Genomic DNA, 25,466 nt, shown 5'->3' on the forward strand with positions numbered 1-25,466 from the left:
TCTCAGTCCACTTTCAGGGCTATAAATCTAAACTTAGTTTACAGACTTAGTTACTGGCTTTAAAAAGTAGACAAATTATTCAGCTTTTTTTCTGCTGGATTCACTTGAACAGATTTCATTAATTACTGTTAAAGTTTGATGATGATATTTGGCTCTCAGACTTTTACAATGTTTGTGTATGTGATAGAGTGTTGGGACTCTTTTAGTGAGATCAAAGCAAACGTCTCTTGGAGAACAGCATAGCAACAACGGGTAGAAGTGACATGATTGGTCCATCTCCTACCTGTTTCCTATTGGTTGGATCATCTCAAAAATCCACCAGCAGAATAATGTCACCCAGGGTTGGTGGGTCATGCCCTAAGGGTGTTGGAGTGGCCTGAGTTTTGCATATTTTGCTTGATTATATTGTACTTCTTAGTTTAACCACAAGGTGGCGCCACTGTGTTTTAAATTACCTTAAAAATCTTTTATTCAGACCTTTAACCACAGTATCATTCAAAATTTTCAACCTAAAGCAATGCAGGGCAAAAATGTCCACAGTGAAAAACATAAGTTTTCAATGAAATAAACATACAAATTAATAAAAAAAAGACAAATTAATATTTTTTAAGTAAATTATAGAAAATGTTTTCCCCTTTTTTTCAAAATTAAACCTTTTCACCAACTTCAGTTTTGATAAAAAAAAACAAATATTTAAATATTATGGTGATTTGAAGCCTTTGGCGACAAGAAATCAAAAAAATGTCTACTTCAAAAACTTAAAAAAAAAAAAAAAAGAAAAAGAAAACAACAAAAACCAAACCAAAACAAAAAAAAATCTTTTTCCTTTTTTTTGGGTTAAACCTCTCAATCAACTTCAGTCCTGATCAAAACTACCAAAAATTCTGTTATTTTCAGTTTTTTTTTTATCCTGTTCGAATGTTTGAATTCATAATACCACTGTTTTAGATGAAAATCATACATTAAATGTGTTATTTTAGAAATAATACATGATGGGGAGGCTGTGGGATTGTTTTTTTTAAATTATAGTCTTTGATGTGAACAAAATTGATTTTGATCCATGATTTTTTTTTTTTTGTACTGCCAGATGTAAAACTTCACTACCTAATAATCCATTTATGGACAAAATTGATCCATTTGAAAGAAAAACAGTCAAATTTATCATTTTTCACATCTAGATGGCACTATTCCCCCATCATAAGCATATGCATAAAATCTGTCATTACTTAATTAGCATTAATCATCACATTTATTTTGCATTTTGCAACAATTTTGTGAATTGCAAACAACATTCCAAGTTAATGGCTGACACTGAGAAACATCCACCTACTGTCACAGGTCATTATTGGTTTACAACTCTTACTTATAAGAAAGGATCCATAGAGCCTTCAAGATTAATGGAACTTCCTTCTTTTAGCTCTATTTGTAGGGGAAATGTGTGGCCATTTCTGTTTCATGAAATGTTTTTTTTTTTTTTTTGCACAACATAAAATGTTTTTGTATTTTATAAAATGTATGGACACATCATGAATATTCTGTACTTCCTGATTTTTTTTTTCATTTCCTACTTTTTAATTTTTGTTTCAAAACCCAAAGTGACTAAAAATATACCAGCGTCCTTAAAGATGAATATTAGTATTTCTTATAGTAACATCAGAATATTAGTGAAGAAAATAAAGGTGACTTTTCCGAAGTCTGACCAAAACAAGTGGAGGCTCATTGATTGGTTGTTTTCAGTCATGTGATCCCAGTTACACACAAAATCCAGTTGTGGTTCAGGAGGTGGAGAACAGCTGTTAGGAATGAATGTGAACAGAGGAAAGTTGAAACTTTACAGCTCTAATTGGACCTCTGCGCTGCAGTTATCGTCATAGAATCCCTGCAAACACTCAGTACAATCCCTACACTTGACAAAACTGTGATTATGACCACAGCTTAACTGATCTACCTGAAAAAAAACGATATCACAAATTACTCAGTGCTGCAGACCTCCTAGTGTGGTCGATCCAGGTGTGTTTTTGTGTTTTCCTTTTAAACAAGGCATTAAGATGTCATGACCATGTAAAAACCAGATCAACAGCCTAATAAAAGAAGAAATATTTAATTCATAATTCAAGTCATAACAGGCTTCAAACTAAAAACACATTTTAAAAACAACCCTGCGATGCCAGTGTTTGTGGAGGAATGCTAACACAGGGAGAAGAGGGAATGAGGCGTTTGTGTCCAGTTCATGCGAGACGGTCCGGTCCAATCAGAAAACAACAAACAGTACTGAATGTGGTGTTGGTATGAGCTCGATGACCGAGGATGTGACTGTGATTTCATGCTGAATCTTCACTCTGTAGGTGAGCCGTGCCGAGGAAGTCACTGCAACAGAACATAAGACAGGACCGTGTTAGAGCAACGATAAAGGACAAGACGCCCTGCTCTGTCTAACCAATCATAGTAAAGTTATCAACATTTAGCCAGGGGTTGAAAAGCTCTATGTACACACGTGGACAAAATTGTTGGTAGCCTCTGTTAATGAAAGAAAAACCCACAATGGTCACAGAAATAACTTGAATCTGACAAAAGTAATAATAAATAAAAAATTAAATAAAAATTAACCAATGAAAATCAGACATTGCTTTTGAATTGTGGATCAACAGAATTATTTTTAAAAACAAACTCATGAAACAGGCCTGGACAAAAATGATGGTACCCTTAACTTAATATTTTGTTGCACAACCTTTTGAGGCAATCACTGCAATCAAACAATTTCTGTAACTTTCAGTGAGACTTCTGCACCTCTCAGCAGGTATTTTGGCCCATTCCTCATGAGCAAACTGCTCCAGTTGTCTCAGGTTTGAAGGGTGCCTTCTCCAGATGCCATGTTTCAGCTCCTTCCACAGATGTTCAGTAGGATTTAGATCAGGGCTCATAGAAGGCCACTTCAGAATAGTCCAATGTTTTACTCTTAGCCATTCTTGGATGTTTTTAGCTGTGTGTTTTGGGTCATTATCCTGTTTCAAGACCCATGACCTGCGACTGAAACCAAGCTTTCTGACACTGGGCTGCACATTTCTCTCTAGAACACCTTGATAGTCTTGAGGTTTCATTTGTACCCTGCACAGATTCAAGACACCCTGTGCCAGATGCAGCAAAGCAGCCCCAGAACATAACAGAGCCTCCTCCATGTTTCACAGTAGGGACAGTGTTCTTTTCTTGGTATGCTTCATTTTTGCGTCTGTGAACATAGAGCTGATGTGCCTTGCCAAAAAGTTCCAATTTTGTCTCGTCTGTCCATAGGACATTCTCCCAAAAGCTTTGTGGCTTTTCAACATGCAGTTGGGCAAATTCCAGTCTGGCTTTTTTATGATTTGTTCTCAACAGTGGTGTCCACCTTGGTCATCTCCCATGAAGTCCACTTTGGCTCAAACAACGACGGATGGTGGGATCTGACACTGATGTACCTTGACCTTGGAGTTCACCTTTAATGTCTTTAGAGGTTGTTCTCAGCTCTTTTCTTACCATTCGTATTATCCGTCTCTTCGATTTATTATCAATTTTCCTCCTGCAGCCACGTCCAGGGAGGTTGGCTACAGTCCCGTGGATCTTAAATTTCTGAAAAATATGTGCAACTGTAGTCACAGGAACATCAAGCTGCCTGGAGATGGTCTTATAGCCTTTACCTTTAACATGCTTGTCTACAATTTTCTTTCTAATCTCCTGAGACAACTCTCTCCCTGGCTTCCTCTGGTCCATGTTTAGTGTGGTACACACCATGTCACCAAACAGCACAGTGACTACTTGTCACCCTTTAAATAGGCCGACTGACTGATTACAAGTTTGTAGACACCTGTGATGCTTACTAGAGGACACACCTTGGTTGAACATGTCCCTATGGTCACATTATTTTCAATCTTTTCTAGGGGTACCATCATTTTTGTCCAGGCCTGTTTCATGACTTTGTTTTTAAAAATAATTCTGTTGAATCATAGTTCAAAAGCAATATCTGATTTTCACTGGTTAATTTTTCATTGAATTTTTATTTATTATTAGTTTTGTCAGATTCAAGTTATTTCTGTGACCATGGTGGGTTTTTCTTTCATAAACAGAGGGGTACCAACAATTTTGTCCACGTGTGTAGCTCAACAGTGTTGGTCCACTGCTTAGACAGCTCTGGTTCTGGAAGTAAAACTCCATTTAGATCCTCCACAATCATTTCTCTTAATTCTTCAAGCATCACTGTTAAACTGAACCAAGCAAACCAGTTACCTTGATACTCATGAGTACAAAACAGTGGGTGGGTGGATGTCCAAAGGTTGCAAACAAGGCTTGTAATTTTTATAAACATTCCATTTTCTTTCCGAATCCTGTCCCATCCTTCAAAGCTTATAAAACATTCCATTCTCTATGATGTCCTCCTTTAAAGCTCATGGAACATTCTATTCTCTGTCTGATGATGCCATCCTTTAAAGCTTGTAAAACATTCCATTCTCTATTATGTCATTCTTTAAAGCTTATGAAACATTCCATTCTCAATGATGTCATCCTTTAAAGCTTATAGCACAACTACATTCTGTCATCCTTTCAACTTGTAAAACGTCCCATTCTCTATGTCATTCTTTAAAGTTTATAAAACATTCTGTTCCCTGCCTTATGATGTCGTTCTTTAAAGCTTATAATAAATTCCAAACCCTCTGATGTCATCCTCAAAGGCTTATAAAACATTCAATTTTCTGTCCATGATGTCATCCTTTAAGCTTGTAAAACATTCCATTCTCTGTCATCCTTTGGAGGTTGTAAAACATTCCATTCTCTATGATGTCATTCTTTAAAGGTAAAAAAAAATTCCCATTTTCTAGCTATGATGCCATGCGTAAGCTTGTAAAACATTCCATTCTCCGCTGTCATCCTTTAAAGCTTATAAAACATTCCATTCTCTGTCTATGATGTCATCTTTTAAAGGTTATAAAACATTCCATTCTCTGTCTTTGATGATGTCATCCTTTAAAGCTTATAAAACATGCCATTCTTGGTCTATTATGATGTCATCCCTTCAAGCTTATAAAACATTTCATTCTCTGTCATAATATATAATAATATATATTACCTCTGTGACTGAGGTGCATGTGTGCAGTTACCGAGGAATAACGTGAACCATGGCGACTATAGACATATCAGTACACGACTTTTGTTGTTTTTGAAAAGAAAACAAATCATTGCTGTTCTTTGTTCTTCTTTAACAAAGAAATGTCATCAAGTCCTGATAAAACTGGTGCTTTAGCAGTATCCACGCTAATATCTTCTGCCATAATTGCACCAGCCTGTTGTTGCTGCTTGCTCATGTCACAACTCTGCCGCGCCTAAAAGTACTGCCCAAATGGTTCAGACTGGAGCTTTGCAAGATGGATTTGCCAGTGAGAAACATGGAAGCGGCCATATCCATCTGCTTTGCAAGGTTACCAGTTACTAGCCCTGCTTCAAAAATCTAAATCTATCTCGTGATGTGGTAAAGTTCCCACACTGAGTCAAAGTGGTGTTGTGTCTACCTGAGGATGTTTGGCAGCTCCGGGCTCCTGTAGATGAACTTGTGTTTGTAGCCCAGAGATGACGGGAAAGGGACAAACTGAACCTTGTGACCACTGAGGCTCTTTGACTGTGCCGCCAAGTTGTAGAGCTGCAAGAAGACGCAGAAACATGTCCAGAGTTATCACCTGAACAAACACATCTTAATGGTTCATCACAACATTCACTGAGCTTTAGAAAAGAGAACAACATGTTCTCTGTGTTTAATTTGACATTAAAATAGACATGTTTTATTTTGAAGCTCTTGAAAATCTCTCTGTAGCGTACCTTTTTGCCCAGATGGAAAGGAACCACACCATCGTCCTCAGCATGGAGGATCAACAGAGGACAGGAGATATGATTCACACTGCAGACAGACAGACACAGAGTTAAATGTTAAATCACCCTTTATAGTCATAAATAGAGAGGTACCTCAGGGCTCCATCATGTGGATGTTTCTATTTTCATTGTATTTTATTGACATTACTGAAATAATGCAGAAAATTGTTTAATTTATCTGTATGCTGACGATATGATTACATATGCTTATGCACCTTCAAACAGTCAGGCACACTTTCAACTGCAACCTGATTTAAATTCATGAAAACAAGCTCTGATTAATCTAAAGCTCACAACTAACCCAAGAAAAACCAAATACACTTTTTTTCCCCAAGACAGAACCCGGCCCCTTTTGGTGCTACTTTTTCTATGTTATCATTAAACGTGTTCAACAATTCAAATATTTAGGGGTTTGGCCAGATCAGGACTTGTCTTTTAAATCACACATTTCAAATTTAATTGGGAAAATAAGGCCCCAGCTAGGGTTTCTTTACAGGAATACATCCTGTTAAATAATGAATAATATAAAAACTTTCAAATGATGGCTAGGTTGCCATCTCTGGATACCTGTCTGTGATTCCCTTTTCCAGCCCCAGTGCAGCATTAGCAGAAGGCTATCAACATGAGTCTGGTCTGCTGGAGGATCCTGCCTATAAAAGGGAAGGTTTTGTCGCTAAGGGCTAAATATTGCTAGTGCTGAGTTCATTGTCTTTTTTTAAAACAGAGTACATCAGAGAGTACGGTCTAGACCTGCCCTCTTTGTAAAGTGTCTACAGGTAACTTAGGTTATAAATTGGCACTATACAAACGAGAAGTGATTGATAAGGCATTTTTAAAAAACTTGTGTCTGAACTACTTTAAAAAGTGATTGCAACTGTTTAAAAATATGATGTATTAATCAGGAAGTTGGATTTCAAGAACAGTTGTGTCTACTTGTAATTGTTTATTCTGTATTTCTCTACACTTCTTTTATTGTATTTCTGCAGGGCAACCCTGGAAATGAGACCTCGGCCTCAGTGGGTCCTCCCTACTAAAATAAAAGGTAAAAAAAAAAAAAAAAAGATAAAAACTACATTACACATCTGTTTGTTGTAAATTAGTAAATCTTCATATGCAGTTTAATCATCAGCCAGTGGAGGGTGCTCTGAGTAAACACATAAATACATGCCCCCCGGCTGTTGATGGACTTGTTGAAATTAAAGTGACATTAATGTAGAGCTAAAATATAGTTTGGAAGGAGCTCTGTGCTCTGTGTAGGTTCTCCTGGCTGGCTCACCAAATACTGTAGATAAAGCCAAGCAATACACTTTTATGAAAACAGACTAATGCTGACACTGGCTATGATTTTATTTTCTTACAACACATTTTCATTTTCTCTATCTCAGTCACAGGAAATCACCAACAAAGAGGCAAAACATTGACAACCTGCAGGTGAATTTATGTTTTTCATTTGTCTCAGCAGGTATAACTCTAGTGTGTTTCTTTGAGCAACATAAATTGAAGACACTGTTGTTTAAGAGATATTTCAGTATTTCTGAGGTTGGGTTGGAATGATTTACAGAAACACTTCAACTTAGGCCCCGTCCAAATGGAGACTAATTCAGGACTATACGCAGAAGTTTGTTGTCGTATCGGCATTTCATCCATACGGAAACAGCATTTTGGGGGACTGTAAACGATACTTTTTGAAAACGGGTCCCAAAGTGCACAAATCCATAACAACTACTGTTTTAGTCTCCGTGTGGACAGCCAACCGCATCTTTCTTGAAAAGATTACGTCACACATAGCATAGATCTCTTCTCTCACTTAATGCCTTTAACAAGAAGTTAAATAACTTTGAGGCAGACGCATTTGGCTACAGATGCCTTACAAATGTGGTTGATTGTGGTAATTATTTGCTGTTAAAATTTGTTATCCTGTGTCTTTAAATGTATTTGTGAAACTTGTACTGTGCTTGCTGCCTGAAAGTATGTTAGCTTTTATCTGTCTTAGCCAGAACTCTGAAAAAAAAAAAAAACGGTTTTTAATCTCATTGAGGTTTTCCTGGTAAATAAAGGTTCAATAGAGAATAAATTTCTCTCCAAATAAAGGCAAAAAACTAAAGTAAATATTTAACAAACTAGAAGAGTTTAAAGATGTCATACTTTTCATCGCTGGCAAAGCGGATGTTGTTGGCTGTAATGGCATCCAGGAAGAACCAATCAAAGCCAGGCAGGTATCTGTACACCTGAAACACAGACACAAACAATGATTACAATGAAAATACGCTCTTACGCTGAGGTCAGACTCCACACTTATTACCAGATCCAGCAGTCTTAGGGGTTAGGGACCTGTGGGTGATACAAATCGATGGTGTCTTGATTAACCAACCAATAGGAAACAAGTGGAGGATGAACATACACAGTGTGTATGTGATAGAATGTTGGGATTCTCGTAGTGAGATCAAAGCAAATGTCTCCTGGAGAACAGCACAGCAACAACGGGCAGAGCTAACATGACTGGCCCATCTCCCTTTCATTAGAAAGTATACAGATAACAACATTCTTTCCTTTATGCTGGTTGTCCTTTGTTGGCAACTTCTTGAAAAGTTGGTGAAGCCTTTATTCCTTGGCAGTTCTATTCACCTTTCCAAAAGTTGCCAATTATGGCCTACTATTTAGCAAAAATGGAGGGAAATGCCCCCAACATCCCCGCTTTACCAACATTCCACTCTCTGCCTTTAGTATAGTATACAGCGTTTTCATTAAAAGCATGTTTTTGACCAGCAAGGGAGAAAAGCGGCTAAGGTGTACGGTTCACATAGCCAATGGATGGCAACATTTTTTGATGAATTTATGTCCCTGTGATCACCAAATTTGACACAGAGACCATCATAACAAACACAGAGATGGTGGAGTCTGACTTGGCATTACATTAACTGTAATGGCGTGTGAAGAATATAGTGGTGTTACCATGGAGAAGGGGTGGCTCTTGGCCTCCTCTCTGATGTTGGTGAACGGAGACTCTAGGATCAGAGCCTCTGGAGGACTTCCTGAAAATAAAGAATGAGTATTAAAGACTGTCCTTAGGAGAACATGGTCTATGTGATAAAAGGAGAAAAAATTAGCGTATATACTAACTGATCACTTTATTAGGTACACCTGTTCATGTAAATATCTAATTAGCCAACTGCATGGCAGTAACCAATATGTTCAGACATGTAGACATGGTGAAGGTCAAAGAGAGCATCAGGATGGGGTAGAAAGGGGATTTAATAATTTTGCCATGGTTGATGGTCTGAGTATTTCATGAACTGCTGGTCTACAGGGATTTTCCCACCAACACAACCATCTCTAGGGTTTACAGTAGTTCTAAACTGGTGGGTCAGGACCCAAAAGAGGGCTTTTGAAGCACAGAGGCCCTTAGTGGACATATATCCTTCCTTTCTAATCTGCTTAGATATCTGTGAAAAGGGGAAATTTCAGTCATTTTCACAAGACTTCAATGTAATCATCTTCTTTCTCCAGATTTCAAAGCTGTTTTTTTTCTAAATTAATGAGGTAATCCCAGGATTAATTTCACCAACATTCCACCCCCTGCCCTTTGATGGTGACATTATCTTCCTTAAGCCTGTTAAAGAATTTAAATTATGACATCATCATAGGCAGAGGACGGCATGTTGGTGGGTCCATTTTCCCTCCATTTTGGCCACACAGCAGACCATCGTTACTTTTTGAAAAGTGGTTGGAACGGGTGAGGAGTGGAGGTTTCCCTCACCAAAGCTTATAAAACATTACATCCTCTGCCTTTGAAAATAACGTCATCAAAGCTTATAAAACATTCAAGGCCCTTTCTGGTTTTAGCAATTTGGAGGCCCAAAGCAAAGACCATCATGAGGCCCCTCTATCCTTTTAGCTCAATGTAAATTTTGTCAACATTTCCTTGTATTGAGGTTGTCCAAATGTTCTATCCTTTTAAATGACCTGTTTTGAAATGATCATCTCAATTTTTTTATGCTCAGTGGAATAAAAAGTTCAGAAACTTCATGATCTTCTTTCATAGTTTTGATCAGGAGAGACAGCATTGTCTAAATTACACAAATATTTTGGCAACATTTAGAAATGTGGGTGGAATTGGTGAAGAGTGAGGGAACCGTTGTTGCTAGTTCCAGCAACTTTCAGAAATGTTGCCAACATGTAAGTGCAATTTTACCCTTATATACTGTCCAGAAATAGACTAAGGAATCTTAAAAAGTTGATGTATTTCCCAGCCCTACCTTTAATGGTTATACCTTGAGGCCTTAGGTAATTGCCTACCATTTTCTGGTGGCAAAACCACCTATGGGTATTACCTCTTGTCATGAACAGCAAACATGATTCATTTAAAAGCACAGTTATCTTCAGTATGCCATCTTTACCTTGACTGCATGTTTAAGTGCAATGATTGCTGGTTTGTGATTGGCTTGTTTTGTGTCTGCGTTAGTAAGCAGATAACCAGGTGTACCGAATAAATTGGTTGGTGAGTATATTTTCAATAATAATGGAGTGAGGGTCTCACCTCGGTCACACAGTCGTCTGACTAAGTTGGTGGCAACCCTGAAACATGAAATAATTTACTTTTTAAACGCATCATTGGCTTAAAGCAGAATGTACATGACAGTGTCAGATATTAAATTCTTAATAAATATTCTGTCATTAACGTGGGATTTCTATGCATTTTAGTATGATTATGTGCATTACCCTGTCCCCAGAGAGTGTCCCCAGATGTAGAGCGGCGTTTTGTTGTCCAGACGCTCCTTCAGCCAATCGTACATGTAGAGAGCGTCTGATGTCATCCCTCCCTCTGACGGGGAGCCGTCTGAATCTCCCCAGCCTAAAAACACACAAAAAAACGGTCAGCTGGAGGAGTGAAGCCAGCGGAGTGTCAAACATGTAAACAAAGCTTTTTCTCACCTCGGTAATCAAACGTGACTACATGGTAGCCTAACGAGCTGAGGACCTGAAAGAGGAAAGATAATAGTGTTAGGTTATCTGCCCTTGTATTTAGGATTATTATATTTGTCTTTTATTAAAATGCTGTGGGGTTTGGTTTTACCTTATACAGCTGGACTCTGTGATCTCCTCCTCTGCAGAGAAAAAAACAAGTTTACCAACAGGTCAAAGGTCAAAAACAGTCACAAGTACCGCTGTATTAAAACCACCCCTTATACTAACACTACAGATAGATTCAGCCAAACTGAAGTCTGCAGAGTGTGTCGGAATTATTGGAATGCATAACTTTATATAACTGTGCATTTAAGTATAATATTCCTGTTAACAAATGAAGAGATGTACCTTTTGAGAGACAGCTGAATGTGTTAAAGCTCTTCTAGTACAAGTGACGTCTGCCAAGATCCTCTACATCAGGGCTGTTTATTATAACAAGATACTGTACCCATAGTTGCCTGTCTGAACATAAATACTGATGAAGTTAAGGGAGGTTAGGCTGTTCGCTCTGTTTGCTTGGAACCTCTATCAACTATCAAAATGACTTCAAAATTAACACCCCATTGAATGAAGATTGTGTACCGATCTCTTGATTTACCCACTTATTAACCACCTGGCTGGCTCGCCATTTCGGTAGAATAAGAGAAATAAGAGAAAACAAGCGGGTAAAATAAGAGACCTGTGCAAATTCTTCTGCAAATTGAGGGTTTTACTGAAAAGTAGCTTTGACAGTTGATCCACGTATCAAAACTTACATGAACAGCAATGTAAAATAGTACATTCCAATAATTCCTATATGTGTGAACTAAAGAGGGGCAGTATGCCAAAAATAACCGGATGTCACAAAGATTTAAAAATATTGGCAGTATACTTCAGATCAGTCTACCTTAAAAGTGACTTTATTAACCTAAAAAGATCTAGGTTTTAGTTCCATTAAATATACAACTTTTAAAACTTTATTTTTTCCCATAAATGCAAACTTTCTGAACTCAAACCTTGATTTTTAGATTATTCAAGATTGGCCCTAATACGATGTCATAGACCTGATTATTAGCCATATTGTCAGAAATATCCAAGTTAGACTTACTTAAAGCTGTCTGAGAATGAAAAATACATATACATATTGAACTAAAAAACTCACAAGATATCTACATTTTGAGTAATTTGAGTTTATAAATTCACCAGGAGACCGTCATGTTTTGGTCTGCGCTGGCGCCATGACGTCACAGTTCTGCTGTGATCCTCACTGTTCCTCTGCAGTAACCAGTTTCAGACTGGCAGCCAGTGTTAGGGCTGACACTCAGAAACGCAGCACATCTCACGCACGGAGAATTCTAAAATTTCTCTCCTATTTTATATTTGCACCAAGAGTGGTTATCTGTCCACTTAGACATGGAAATGATAAACACAGAGCCATATATTACCTTGTTGTAGCAAATATGTACGTCCACATGGGTAGAAAATGTTTCAAATCTGTTTCTTGATGAACCAGATGAAGGCTACGAGCTAAAATTCGTCTGTTTAATAAAACTGTTCCCCGAATTTCTCGACTTTATGAGGCTTTCTGTTTTGGCACGGTTCAGGTAAAGATAAACACAATACGAAAGGACTTCCGTTTTGCGCCTTTCAAAGTAAAAGTCCACTTTAGCGTTTCTTTGGAGAAACTCAGTTCGTATGTACATAATACTTTTATATTGAAAAGCTCCCGGCACACTTCCACTATACACTGAATCCAGTCATTTGTCAGAGTTTTATTGAGGTAAAACTTAGGAGGAATGACAGAGCTTTGACAGCTGGGAGACAAAACGAACACGCAACAAACTCATGTCAGCAACATCTGCAAGCAGAAAAACCATCTGAAAAATGGTTACTGCTTAGCAACGGAGAGGAGTGCTGTGGAACCGTGACGTCACACTATCAGCGCGGATCAAAACATGGCGGTCTCCTGCTGAGTTTATGAGCTGAAATGTACTATAAATGCCGATATGTGTGATATTTAGTGAGTTTTTTAGTTTAATGTACATTTGAGACATACAAATATCTATCCAACAAGATGAACTTGTCTGATCATGCAGGGCTCCTTTTAAAGGATGATATCAGAAAGATAAAACACTCAAGGTCTCATTTATCCCCAGGGTAATAAATTCACTTAATGGCAATTAGCCCTTTGGTTGCTCTTGTTCTTCTTGCACTATTTATGCTCATTTGCACATCTACATAGTGCCCTTTGCATAACTTGGGAGGAATTTTTTTCTTTCAGTATGAGCTCTGGAATGATTTTTTACAAGTAATTTTTGTATGTTGTTCTTTATATTGTGTCATGTTTATTTTGTATGACTTTCGGGCTTTTATAATTGAGTCTTATCCAGGGTTAATTTTGGCAGCTATTTTTAATTTTAGTCTCAGTCTTTTGATTACATGTCTTTTAGTTTTTGTCACAATTTAGTCATTTCTACCCTTTTTAGTTTTAGTCTAGTTTTAGTTAAAGAAAACTCAAAAACATTTTAGTCTAGTTTTAGTCCATAAAAGTCCTTGCATTTAAGTCTTTACTATTAGTCCAAGCGTTTTTTTCTCTTGCCCAAATCTGGTACCAAGTCATGGCAGTGTGTTCTGTGCACTCTGTCAGACCTGGGGTCCCTGCTTCCTACTGCTGAGAGGCAGAAGAGATACAGATGATTTACCCACAGTGGATAAATATCATGGATTTTTAATGTCCAATGAAAACTAAATTACATCTTAGTCTTGTATTAATCATCTTGACGAAAACTAGACTTACTTTTTGTCAGTTTTAGTCATCACAGCTCTATCTTTGGCTAGTCTTAGTCTAGTTTTCGACATGGAAATAAAAGCTGTCGACAGACATTTTTAGCAACAGTTATAACTGACAAAATTAACAATGGTCTTATCTCACTGCTGATGAAGTGTTTGTGTAACTTGTCTTTTTGTGTGCTCCTGGTGCAAAAATAATTTCCCTTTGTGGAACAATAAAGAGAATCTGAATCATCTTCAAAGGCAGATGAATGAAATGTTCATGAAGCTGGGGCACTTTTCACTCCCTTCTTGCAAAATAGTAGGCAGAACTGCCCACTTTTCCAAAAGTTGCCAACAAAGGACAGTCAACAAATTGGAAATATTGTTGGTATATGTGTTCTAATGCTAACAGAGAAATGTTCATGGGTCTAAAAATCATAAAATCCAAATGAAACACCTGTTTACTATCTTAGACTAGAAGTGAATGCTTCTTTTTAGCTGCATAAGCTACTGTTTACTTTGTAGGTGGGCGTGGCAAACTGTAAACTAACCACAGACTGGCAGCGTTACTACAATTTTTGTTTTACTGCAGAATGAAGTACACACAGCGAACAGCCGTGGTCAGTTGGATGTAGGCAGTTGTGATTATAGCCAGTGATGGGTAAGAGTACTGGGGAGTCACCTGGTCCCTGCGTTTCCATGTAGATAAAGGATGACAGAGTGAGCAGAGCTATACATGGAGTTGTACCAGTCTCCATGTTTCCCCTGAGCTTCTCTCCACATGTGAGCAGGAACTGTGTGCCTGAAACATTCAATAAATCAATCAGTCACGATAATTCATACTGATCAAACACCAGCCTGGTTCCTCCTGATTCAGCTAAAATAAAACCAGCATCCAGTGTCAGGAAATAGAAGTTTAATCTAACAAGCACATTATCCCTGCCAAATGTAAAATAATGTAAAATCTTAATCTTCCTCTTATTGCTTTACAGTAGCTCCGAAAACAGTGGTAAAATACCTCATCTCATAAGCACATTTGTACTAATCACTGTGGAAAAATGTCTCCCCTCATGTGTTTATCTGCACCAATGAATCTATTTACTGTAGCCCTAATACTCTGCATTCTTGCACCTGTTGCACATCTTGCAACCATACAATCAATGCACATAGACTTTCTGATAAAATGACTTCCAACAGTCAAGCGTTAGTGTTTAGGTGTGCGTGCGTTACCAGACTCCAATCTTTAGCCCTGCCTCCGGTTCTAAGTAGAAGTTATGCGTGTGGTTGAGTCCCTGGTCCAGCGGCCTCTTCAGGTTGATGAAATACGGCACCCTCACTGGGCATCAAGAATGAGAGAGATTATAAAATGATTATTATGAAACTGTTCAGCAATCCCTCAAAATCAGCAAAACCTGCCTCCATATGGATTCATTATTATTGCAAAACTCAAAAGCACATTTTAACATCCTAAGATCATGACATTGATTTGTCTCAGATTTTTTTCTCAGTCTTTCCAGTCAAACCTCGCTCTAAGCTGCCTCCTTGTTCTTAGTTTTCTCTGTTTGTGCTCTAAATGTCTGCTTGATCACAGATCTTAAGATGCAAACCAAATTCTCTAAAAAACATTCTCCTCTCATTCGGGTTGATTCTGCTTGTTTGTCAAACTGGCACTCTCGGATTTTTCTCTGTGGTGTACGAAACTTTCTCTGAGCTCTTAACACAGTTTCAGCTCTTTGACAGGTAGAGGATGGACCAATCATGATAACTCTGCCTGTTGTTGCTGTGCTGTTCTCTGGGAAACATTTGCTTGGACCTCACTCAGAGAGTCACAACATTCCTCAGAAATATGTTAAGAACGCAGATAAAGTTTTGTACGCCACAGAGAAAAAATCAGTGTGTATATAGTAAATCGACTTGAGCTTTTATAGCGCTATAGAGAGTCCCAACATTTTATCACATACACACACATTGTAAAAGTCTGAGAGACAAAAATCATCATCAAACTTTTACAGTAATTATTAAAATCTTTCATAGATAGCAACAAAGTAAATCCAGCATAAATAACTGATTAATTTGTCAAGGTTTTTAACCCAAAATGAAGTCTATAACAGAAATGAGTTAGGGTTATAGGGTCAACTGAGATGATTTTTGTGTATGTAAAATTTTAATTTTTAAGTTTGAGTTTTATTTGGTCAGTCACTTATAAATTAACTGAAATTTGAAATAGAAGAATCATGATGTAGCTGTGATCTGCCCATAAAAAATCCTATGATATTTTTTCTGTAATGCCCAGTGTTAGATGACTGCTCATCTGTTCTTTTTATTTCAGCTCAAAAACTCACCAAAGTTGAGGAAGACAAGTTTAGCCTGGATGGATGGACAGAGTTTGACGATGAAGGGGATGGAGATGTAGACGACCAGCACCCACAGCAGAATCCTCTTCATCTTCCCAACCAGACCCAACCTGAGGAGAGAGGACAGAGACTTAATCAGGACTAGACCATGGACTTCAGATAAACCTTCTGATTCACATTTATATCCGAGCTGAATTCTACCTCCCAATAAGATAGGGTGTAATTAGAGATTATTCACTATGTTATATAATCCGTTTTTTTGTGTGTACAACAAGGTTAAAAAACGCCTTGTTTTACTTTCATTTTTATCGCTGGTTTGTTAGTTTAGCTTAGCAAAAGGCAAAGATGGAATGTTTTATAAGCGTTAAAGGAAGGCATCATCTAACAAAGGTAGATGATGGAATGTTTTATAAGCTTTGATGACATCATCTTTGAAGTCAGGGATGGAATGTTTTATAAGCACTGAAGGATTGCAACATCTAACAAAGCTGGAGGATGGAATGTTTTATAAGCTTTGATGACATCATCTTTCTAAAGCCTATCAAAAACCTTTAAGGATGACATCATTAATGTCAGAGGATGGATTGTTGGTAACACTGGGGATGCTGGTCTTTTTCCTCTGTATTTTTTTCCATATAGAAGGCCATAGTTCTCGCCAGCTCCACCCACTTTTCCCAAAATTGCCAACAAAGGACAGTCAACATGAGGGAAAGATTGTTGGTTTATATACTAGAGGAGAACTTGTTGCATTGACAACTAGAGCAGCAAATACAAGCAAGAAGAACTAACAAGTACAACCCAGAACATTGTCGTTAAACATTGAAATTTAATGCATATTTTCTGGGTCAAAACAGACCTATTTGATCCAATTAACTGAAGAAACCTTCACAAATCTACACAGGAATATTATCCTGTTTAGAGGCTGAGACAAGGGGGATGTTTAGATGGTTTTGGGTAAAGGGAGGAGAGTTGTTGTAATTATTCTTATGTCAGAGAAACTTGTCTCTTGTCCTTTTGTTGTCAGTTTTATTTAAAATTTAGAAAAAAAGTACAGTGTAACCGAGAATTCTACAACCTAGTTGGTGTCTACCGTGTGTGATTAAACATTTCTGACCAGGACCGTCCTAAACATCCAAAGTGCTGCATCTCATCCATCTTTAAATTTCTCCTCGGGTTTATTTGTCTCCTTCTGTGTTAGCCACACCGATCTATTTTAGTCTGAACGAGTTCGACAGTACGGCTGAAATGTGAGCGTGCTCAGTGTGAGTGAGTGTAAGCTGATAATCCCTCAGACACTCGATCCAGCAGCTCGTTGCTCTTCAATTATTCATTTAACGTGAAGTCTGCTCCTCTGCTCGACCTGCGGGGTCCATCACAAACACCAGACTTATATACAGGGTCAAACCGCCTTCATGGGAGGTTTTTAGATTTAATTTTATAATAATTCTTCAGGATTTAAATGTCCATGTATATTATCATGAACAATATTGGGTAAAATAATACACAATTAATTAAATAATTCCCCTAGATCTAGAATAAGATATAAGGAGTGGTTGACCTACCAAAATGACTCCAAGAGTGCATCAATGACTCATCCAGGAGGTCACAAAAGAACCCACAACATCATCTGAAGACCTGCAGGCTTCACTTCACTCGATTAAGGTCAATGTTCATGACTCCACAATAAGAAAGAGACTGGGAAAAAGTGACATCATGGGAGAGTTCCAAGGCCTAAACCACTGATAACAAAAATGAACACAAAGGCTCGTCTCACATGTGACTAAAAACATCTTGATGATCCCCAAGACTTTTGGAGAAATATTCTGTGGACTGACAATACAAAAGTTTTACTTTCTGGAGGGTGTGCATCCCATTCAAACATAGTGGTGGTAGTGTGATGGTCTGGATGTGGACCCCTTGCTGTAAATGATGGAACTATAAATTCTACTATCTACCAGAAAATCCTGAAGGAGAATGTCACGGCCATAAGTTCATGACCTCAAGCTCAAGCATGCTAGGGTTATGCAGCAGGACAATGATCCACAAACACACCAGCAAGTCCACCTCTGAATGGACTATGAAAGATAAATGAAGGTTCTGGAGTGGCCTGGTCAAAGTCTGGACTGAAATCTGATTTAGATGCTGTGACAAGACCTAAAACAGGCTGTTCATACAGGAAAAGCTCCAATGAGGCTGAAATTAAACATTTCTGCAAAGAACAGTGGGCCAGAATTCCTCCACATTGATGCGAAAGACTCATTGCCAGTTATCAGAAACGCTGCTAACAGTTGTTGCTGCCAAGGGTGGAACAACTAGTTATTAGCAATTATGCTCTCTGTAGAATCTCTGGAGCATGCTCAGAGGGCCTCGTCTAGTTTGGGCTAAACTTTTGTGTAAACACACAGAGTAAACTGATTTCCAGCCACATCATCTAGGTGTGCTAATCTGCCTTTGAGACATTGATTTAGTGAGATTTAAGACAGATTGACATATTAACATGGTTCAGCAGTAAATGCTGTCTTTAATATCTGCCGTTCTGCAGCTCTTCCTTGTCTTATAAACATGTTCTGTTCAGAGTTTCCCATCATTAGAGTCGGCGTTATTCCAGAGAGGATCTGTCAGTAGATGAGAGCTGAGAAAGTGGAGCGTCTGGGTGATGACGGTAAACTGGGACAGAGAGGAGGCTGCAGAGGGAAGGAGGGATGAAACAGGAGGTACAGAGAGAGATGATAACAGCCAAATTGTTTAATATCTGCTGCTGAGATGCTGATGAACCAGCTGTTGGTCAGTATGCTGACATGAACATAAAGATACATATGTTTACGGGACGGGGAACAGGAGACAGAGTAGAATCAGGACAAAATAGGGCTGGGAATACGCAGAGATTTTAGACATGTTGATTTGTGTTCAAACAAGAAGTTTGGTAAGAAAATACAGTTTATATTTGTATATTAGCTTATTGACCCTCCAGATAATGTTCAGAATATATGAAAGAATAATCTTGTTTATCTAATTTTTAGGATTTAGATTTTTCTTCAGTCGTTCTATTCCAGCCTGCTTTTTGCTCTTCACTGCCTCCTTGTGCTTAGATTTTCTGTCAGTCCTCTCATACCCCTTTCCCACTGGCCGAAAAACCCATTTAAACCCGCTAGCAATCGGCTCCTGTCGGCAGTGGGAAAGGCTCTAATCGGCATTCAGACCCGCGTCGACTCACCCTGCAATGGACACGGGTTTTTATCGGCTTGCCTTCGAATCGCTCCAGTGGGAACGCGGGATGACTTTGGCGTAACGTGCCTACGTTTATATCAATACAAGTAATACATTTATATTACTTGCCTGTCGTGATCTCATAGATCCTTTTTTGTTGCTGTTGTACAGAAAGGCAAGAGTTTAAAGGCAGAAGTTAGGGTTAGTTTAACGGCACATATAAACACAAAAATGCCCATTTCATAGTGAACATATCTGCTGAGAAAATAATTTTTCCACAGACAGATTTAGCTCATTCAACCTGTTAAAATATCATAGATTAGCTCATAAAGCACCGTGCGCAGCTGGAAAGAGAGATCCTTTTCAAACAATATAATCTATTAACCTTTCATTTATTTATGTATTTATTGAATTATTTGTCTCTTGGAAATGATCAAATCGATCCTCGTTTTTTTGTTATTACACAGAAACTTCAGCCCTTCAGCTGCTGGAGGAGACAGAATAGGAAGAGGTTTCGCAGCACAGCAGCGCAGTTCAACGGCACATATAAACACAAAAAATGCTTTTCTGGCTCACTCTTGTCATAATGAAGATATCTTCTGAAAGCGATTATTTTTTTTGAACAAGTCAGGCTTCTACAGCCTTGGATTTCTCATGGATTATCACATGAGGCTCAGTGTTTCCTGCGTACAAACGCAGCTAGAGGATGGTAGAGGATGAACCAATCATGTTGTCTCTGCCTGTTGCTGCTAGGCTGTTCTCCATGAAGCATTTGTTTTGATCTCACTAAGAGAGTCCCAACATTTTATCACATACACACACATCAGTAAGGGTAAATGCCTGACGAGGGGTCCAATTATCAGGGAATGGACGACGTGCAGGCCTGAACCGTCCAACCCGAAGTCCATTAATCCCTGATGATTGGACACTTTGAAGGGCATTAACCCGCTTATACCATGGTCACTTGCCAATGAAAATAATTAATAAAACTACTAATTTATAATTTCATACTTTTTGTGATCAAAATAGAAAGTTTTACTAAAACAGCAATTCTTTCCCCTAGCAACATCTGAGGGCTTGACTAATAACTGGAATAGCCATTCCAATCCTATAACATTCTTAGGGAATGTAAACATAGTTCAGTACTCCAGTAAATAAACAAAAAAACTAGTCCACTCAGCGCACTTCCTTAACAGATTTATCAATGAAAAGGTGTGAAGACGAGGGAGACGGAGAGTCATCTGTAACCAGACTATAAACATGTACGTTAACATAAACAGTCATGTGACAAAAAGCTTAGTTTTAACAGACCAGCTGTTTGAATAAACAGAATAATTACCCCTTCTGCACTACGAGGGCACAGATGTGAGACGGAGCACTCCACGCCCTGCAGGTGCTGATTGTCCATCAAACACGTCAATATTTATCAGACATTATCATGCCGGTTTACCAGAGGCGTTTCCTTTGGCTCTACAAAGAAATAATGGCTTCTTCTCTTTTCTTTTGTTTTATGTTATTTAAATCTTCTGACAACAGTTTATAAAACTTAGAACAGGAGGGAAGTGAGTTTTTTTTGTGACACTCACCTCTCAGTGTTAAGGTGAGCCTGGAAACAAGACGTACATCAGATATAGAAGATAAGACCGTCTAATGTTACTGGTCTTAAAGCTGGAGTCTGTCATTTTATTTATGTCAGTTAAGTGACGGTTGATACTGGACCACAGGCTCCTTAGGCTGGCAGCGCTGTACTCCCTGCTCAGAAAATATGACTGTCTCAGGTTGCGATGGTTACTTCTGTCGTCTAACAGCTGCTGTGCATTAATTTGGAACCGTGTAAGGATCTTTTTTGACCGGAACTACTTGTGAAGTTCAAACAGGGTCCATATGTCAGAAGGTAATGGACACTAATGGAATTTCCAGAGCCAATCAGAATCAAGTATTCACCTCGACCATGGTATAACTCCAACTCAGTTTCTCCTACAGACTTAATTTTTGCTTTAAAATGTAGTCAAATAATTCAGCTGCTTGTGCTGGATTCACTTTTTTGCCATCTTTGACAGATTTTAATTATAAATTGTATTATTAGGAAATTACTGTTAAAGTTAGATCATGATTTTTGGCTGTCAGACTTTTATAATGTGTGCATGCGATGGCAACAGGCAGAGCTAACATGATTGGCCCATTCCCCTACCATTAGAAAACATATAGATACCAACAATCTTTCCTTTATGTTGACTGTCCTTTGTTGGCAACTTTTGGAAAAGCGTATGAAACTTCATTTCTTGCCAGTTCTATTCACCTTTCCAAATAGTTGCCAACTATAGCCCACTTTGTAGCAAAAATGGAGGGAAAAGTCCCAACAGCCTCAGCTTCACCAACATTCCATCATCTGTCTTGGATGATGTCAACCTCTGAAGCTTATAGAACATTCCATTCTTGCTCTTTGCATGCAGGCCTGTCTAGGTTGTCATTGTACTATAACTAGTACACAAAAATATTTATTGGCTAACCAGTATATCAGAGACCTAACATTCTATCACATACGCACACATCATCTCAGTCCACTTCCAAGCCCTATAACTCTAACTCAGTTCCTCCTACAGACTTCATTTTGGCTTTAAAAAGTAGACAAATTATTCAGCTATGTAAGCTGGATTCATTTTTTTGCAATTTTTTAATAATTAAATAATTTAATAATTAGTTGATGATTTTTGGCTCTCAGACTCTTACCATGTATGTGTATGTGAAAAGAATGTTGTGACTCTCTCAGTGAGACCAAAGCAAATGCTTCCTGGAGAACAGCACAGTTACAATGGGCAGAGATGATTGGTCCTATTGTGAGCATCAGTGGTTTGAGGGAAGCTCCATCCCAGTTGGAGTATATTCCTTTAAATGTACATCCCTGAGTTAGAGAAGAATCCTGCTCAGTGTGGATGTTCTTTATTAACCAACTCTATATTAACTTATTTGTTAAGGTCTGATCCTGACAGAGCAGCAGTTTCGTTTGCACCGTTGATGAACTTCAGGGAGATTAAAACCCCCCACCATCACACCCCGGATGAGTGCATGCTCTCTGTCGGCGTTACAGAGCTCTCCTCGCTCCGTCGGCCGTACGTTCAAGAACTGCAGGAGGCTCAGCAGCAGCTGGCGGCGAGCCCGCAGTATTATTAGCTGATGTCACGCTGCATGCTGCAAACTCAAGGTCAGTCTGAGGTGAAACCACTGCAGAGAGCTGGAGGGGCTGCTGGTGTGTTCAGGAGGGGGGTTGATAGTGATACGACTGCAGGACGGTCGACCCTTCATCACCGGGATTGTGAAGGTGGAAACCAGAGCAGGGAAATGTGTGGGCAGGTGAGAATGGAGAGCTGCAGACAACTGCCAGGAATCTATTTCTGCTCAAACCAACAGATTCATCAGGGCCAAAAATCCTACCTGGAGATTTGGTAGATGGATGGCAATATGTATCTAGATATTTTTCAGTAAAGTAATAAGAAATGGTTCTCATAATACCAGGGAGATAAACTCTGATATGACTAAAGAAGAAATAAAATCATAATGAAACCACAGCAACAAAAACAGACATCCTACACACCTAATATCAGACACTGCCTCATTTTCATGATCAAAAATGGCAGCTGAACTCCTACACATTGTCTAAATCAGATCTAAACCTGTGTATCTTTAGTAGCCTTGTTGATAAGTCAGGGTCCAGAGTGTCACAATTCAGCACAAACTATTTAAATTCTGTATTTTGTGATAAAAATGTGCAGAAACCATCCACTGCAACAGAATAGTTTTGAAAATTTCTCTCTGGTTTATATTTCAATAAAGATGATGTTTGCTAAAGAAAAGTAAAGTTTAAAGGTAAATTAGGTCGTGGCATCCCTTTGTATTGAACCTCCACAAACACCAGATTTTAGGATTTGATTTGCTTTGGTGGAAAGTGAACAGAATTATCTGCATGTGGTGCTGAGGTGAGTCTTGACCGCCACTGTGGGGTCTCGTGAGAGGAAATGACACAGCGTTTGTTCAGAAACTCGCCACCCGGTGAAACGTCTCGCCTCAGTGAAGTGTTTTAACAGGAACAGAGCAGACGCCGACTCAGACCAAGAGAGCGCACACTTCCTCTTTCATTCTTGCATTTTAAAAAGTGACGGCATTCAGTGATGGTGACATTGAACCCCTGATCCAAACATTACCACAGCGTCAGCAGCGCAGTCACTTCCTGTCTTATTTTAGAAAGTAAAATGGTCTAAAAGATGATATGAGCTGCAGAGAGTGAGGTTGATGAGGTTTTAAAAAGACCTTTGATCAGACATGTTTTTAAAAACGTGTCACTTCCTGTCAGACTTCTTCACATGACAGAAATCTAATTTTAGGAGCTGACCTCGGTTTGTAGGAGGTTGGCCTGCTTTAACTCCAGACAGTTGTAGTTGATGTTCACTATCAGGGACTGGTTCTACAGTTATAGTAGGGGGAACCAGAGCTGACTGTCTCACTCTTTACTGTCATATGGATTATTGATGATCAATACATCTGATAAAAACCAATCCTAGCTCAGACAGAAGCTCAAGGTCTTCATGGTGAAGTGGCACACTCTCATTCTTGTTAACTATTTTAAGAATGGGTGAATGGGATTGGTTTAGCTAGAGACACTGAATAGGTTTTAACATCAAAATCAGCTTTATAATAACAATACACCCCTGTTTGAATTAGCATCATTAATCGTGTCAGTTATATTATTACTGTTAATTATATGGAGTCATTACTGCTAGTGACTTAATGATTTTGTTCTCAGATTTGTCTTTCCATTCAGATCTGCCTTTGCGCTCTACACTGCCTCCTTGTAGTGGATTCAGCCTCTTTGACCAACTGACACTCTCAGCCAACCAATTAGAGACAGGTAGTAGATGGACCAATCGTGTTAGCTCTGCCTGTTGTTGCTGTGCTGTTCTCCGGGAAGCATTTGCTTTGATCTCACCAGGAGAGTCCCAACATTCTATCACATACACACCCACTGCAAAGTCTGAGAGCCAAAAATAATCAGCAAACTTCTACAGTAAAGAATAAAAATCTGCCAATGATATCAAAAAAGTGAAACCAGCATACAAAGCTTAATAATTTGTCTGCTTTTTAAAGCCAAAATGAAGTCTGTAGGAGGAACTGAGTTAGAGTTAAAGGGCTTGGAAGTGGACTGAGATATGTGTATGTGATAGAATGTTGGGACTGATTTACTGGTTAGCTTATACATCTGGTGGGGTTTGGGGTTTATTGAATTGACAACCTAGACTGGCCTTAATGCAGAGGGCATGGATGAAATGTTTTATGGGCTGAAGAGGATGCTGGTAACTTTTGGCAAACTGGGTTGCGAGAAGCGAGAGTTTAAGCAACTTTTCATAAAGTTTCAATCAAAGGACAACATTAAGGAAAGATTGTTGGTATATATGTGTTCTAACAATAGTGGGGTAGACCAATCATGTTAGCTCTGCCTGTTGTTGCTGTGCTGTTCCCCAAGGGACATTTGCTTTGATCTCTCTAAGAGAGTCCCAACATTCTATCACATACACACACATTATAAAAGCATGAGAGCCAAAAATCAGTTTTGGGGAAGATAAAGTTAACGTAATAATTAAGTTGCCGCAGATGGTTTCACTCTGTAGAGAGCAGTCTTTACGTATTAAATTATGAAGTCTTTCAACCCAAAATTTCCAATCAAATTCCCTGAAAATTACAAATAAATTCCCCAAATTTTAAAAAAAGTGACCTGAAAATTTCCTCCAAAATATTGACTCAAACTAAAAAAAATGAACAAAATAATCCTCAAAACTTGTGGTGAAAATTCCTGAAATTTTAAACTCATCCCCTAACATTCCAGGCAAATTACTTAAACTTCTGTGGGAATTCTGGACAGATATCTCCAAAATTCTAATTCCAGAAATTATAACGAAGTTGTAAGAAAGCCAAAACGGAATGTCCTAATACATGTAGGGTCTGGATATAAATGGTTTTATAAATATATTTATAAAGGTACACAGATCAGTCATGAACATGCATTTTTGATAGTCAAATATGTCTATAATGGTAAAAATATGTATGTCATTAGACAAAGTTATACACCTACCTGGCATAAATGTGTGGTTATAGATTTGTATGATATAACTTTGATTTAGGTTTTTATCTCAAATTAAGTAGTATGGTCACAGCTGAATTATGAAAGGCTGTATTAAATAAGAGTGCATGTAATCTAAATTTAACACTCTAGTGTGACACAGTGTTGTCTGTTTGGTGTGATATAACTTT

At 38.4% G+C, this 25,466-nt stretch overlaps 1 protein-coding gene across 2 annotated transcripts in view; it reads right to left on the minus strand.

The window, feature by feature from the left end:
- Positions 1 to 2,085: 2,085 nt before the first annotated feature.
- The window catches only part of abhd12 (abhydrolase domain containing 12, lysophospholipase), a 34,152-nt gene continuing 10,771 nt past the window's right edge, over positions 2,086 to 25,466 (minus strand). For both annotated transcript variants that reach the window (XM_041790173.1, XM_041790172.1), the window contains 12 exons: positions 15,948 to 16,069; positions 14,836 to 14,941; positions 14,288 to 14,407; positions 10,964 to 10,994; positions 10,822 to 10,867; positions 10,609 to 10,741; positions 10,427 to 10,464; positions 8,842 to 8,921; positions 8,035 to 8,117; positions 5,839 to 5,917; positions 5,535 to 5,662; positions 2,086 to 2,367 (listed from right to left, as the gene is read on the minus strand). In XM_041790173.1, the coding sequence (XP_041646107.1) occupies positions 2,322 to 2,367; positions 5,535 to 5,662; positions 5,839 to 5,917; positions 8,035 to 8,117; positions 8,842 to 8,921; positions 10,427 to 10,464; positions 10,609 to 10,741; positions 10,822 to 10,867; positions 10,964 to 10,994; positions 14,288 to 14,407; positions 14,836 to 14,941; positions 15,948 to 16,069 (1,012 nt within the window). In that variant the 3' untranslated portion in view covers positions 2,086 to 2,321. The remainder of the gene's footprint in view (positions 2,368 to 5,534; positions 5,663 to 5,838; positions 5,918 to 8,034; positions 8,118 to 8,841; positions 8,922 to 10,426; positions 10,465 to 10,608; positions 10,742 to 10,821; positions 10,868 to 10,963; positions 10,995 to 14,287; positions 14,408 to 14,835; positions 14,942 to 15,947; positions 16,070 to 25,466) is intronic.

Source organism: Cheilinus undulatus, linkage group 6 (assembly GCF_018320785.1).
Source record: "Cheilinus undulatus linkage group 6, ASM1832078v1, whole genome shotgun sequence".
NCBI lineage: Eukaryota > Metazoa > Chordata > Actinopteri > Labriformes > Labridae > Cheilinus > Cheilinus undulatus.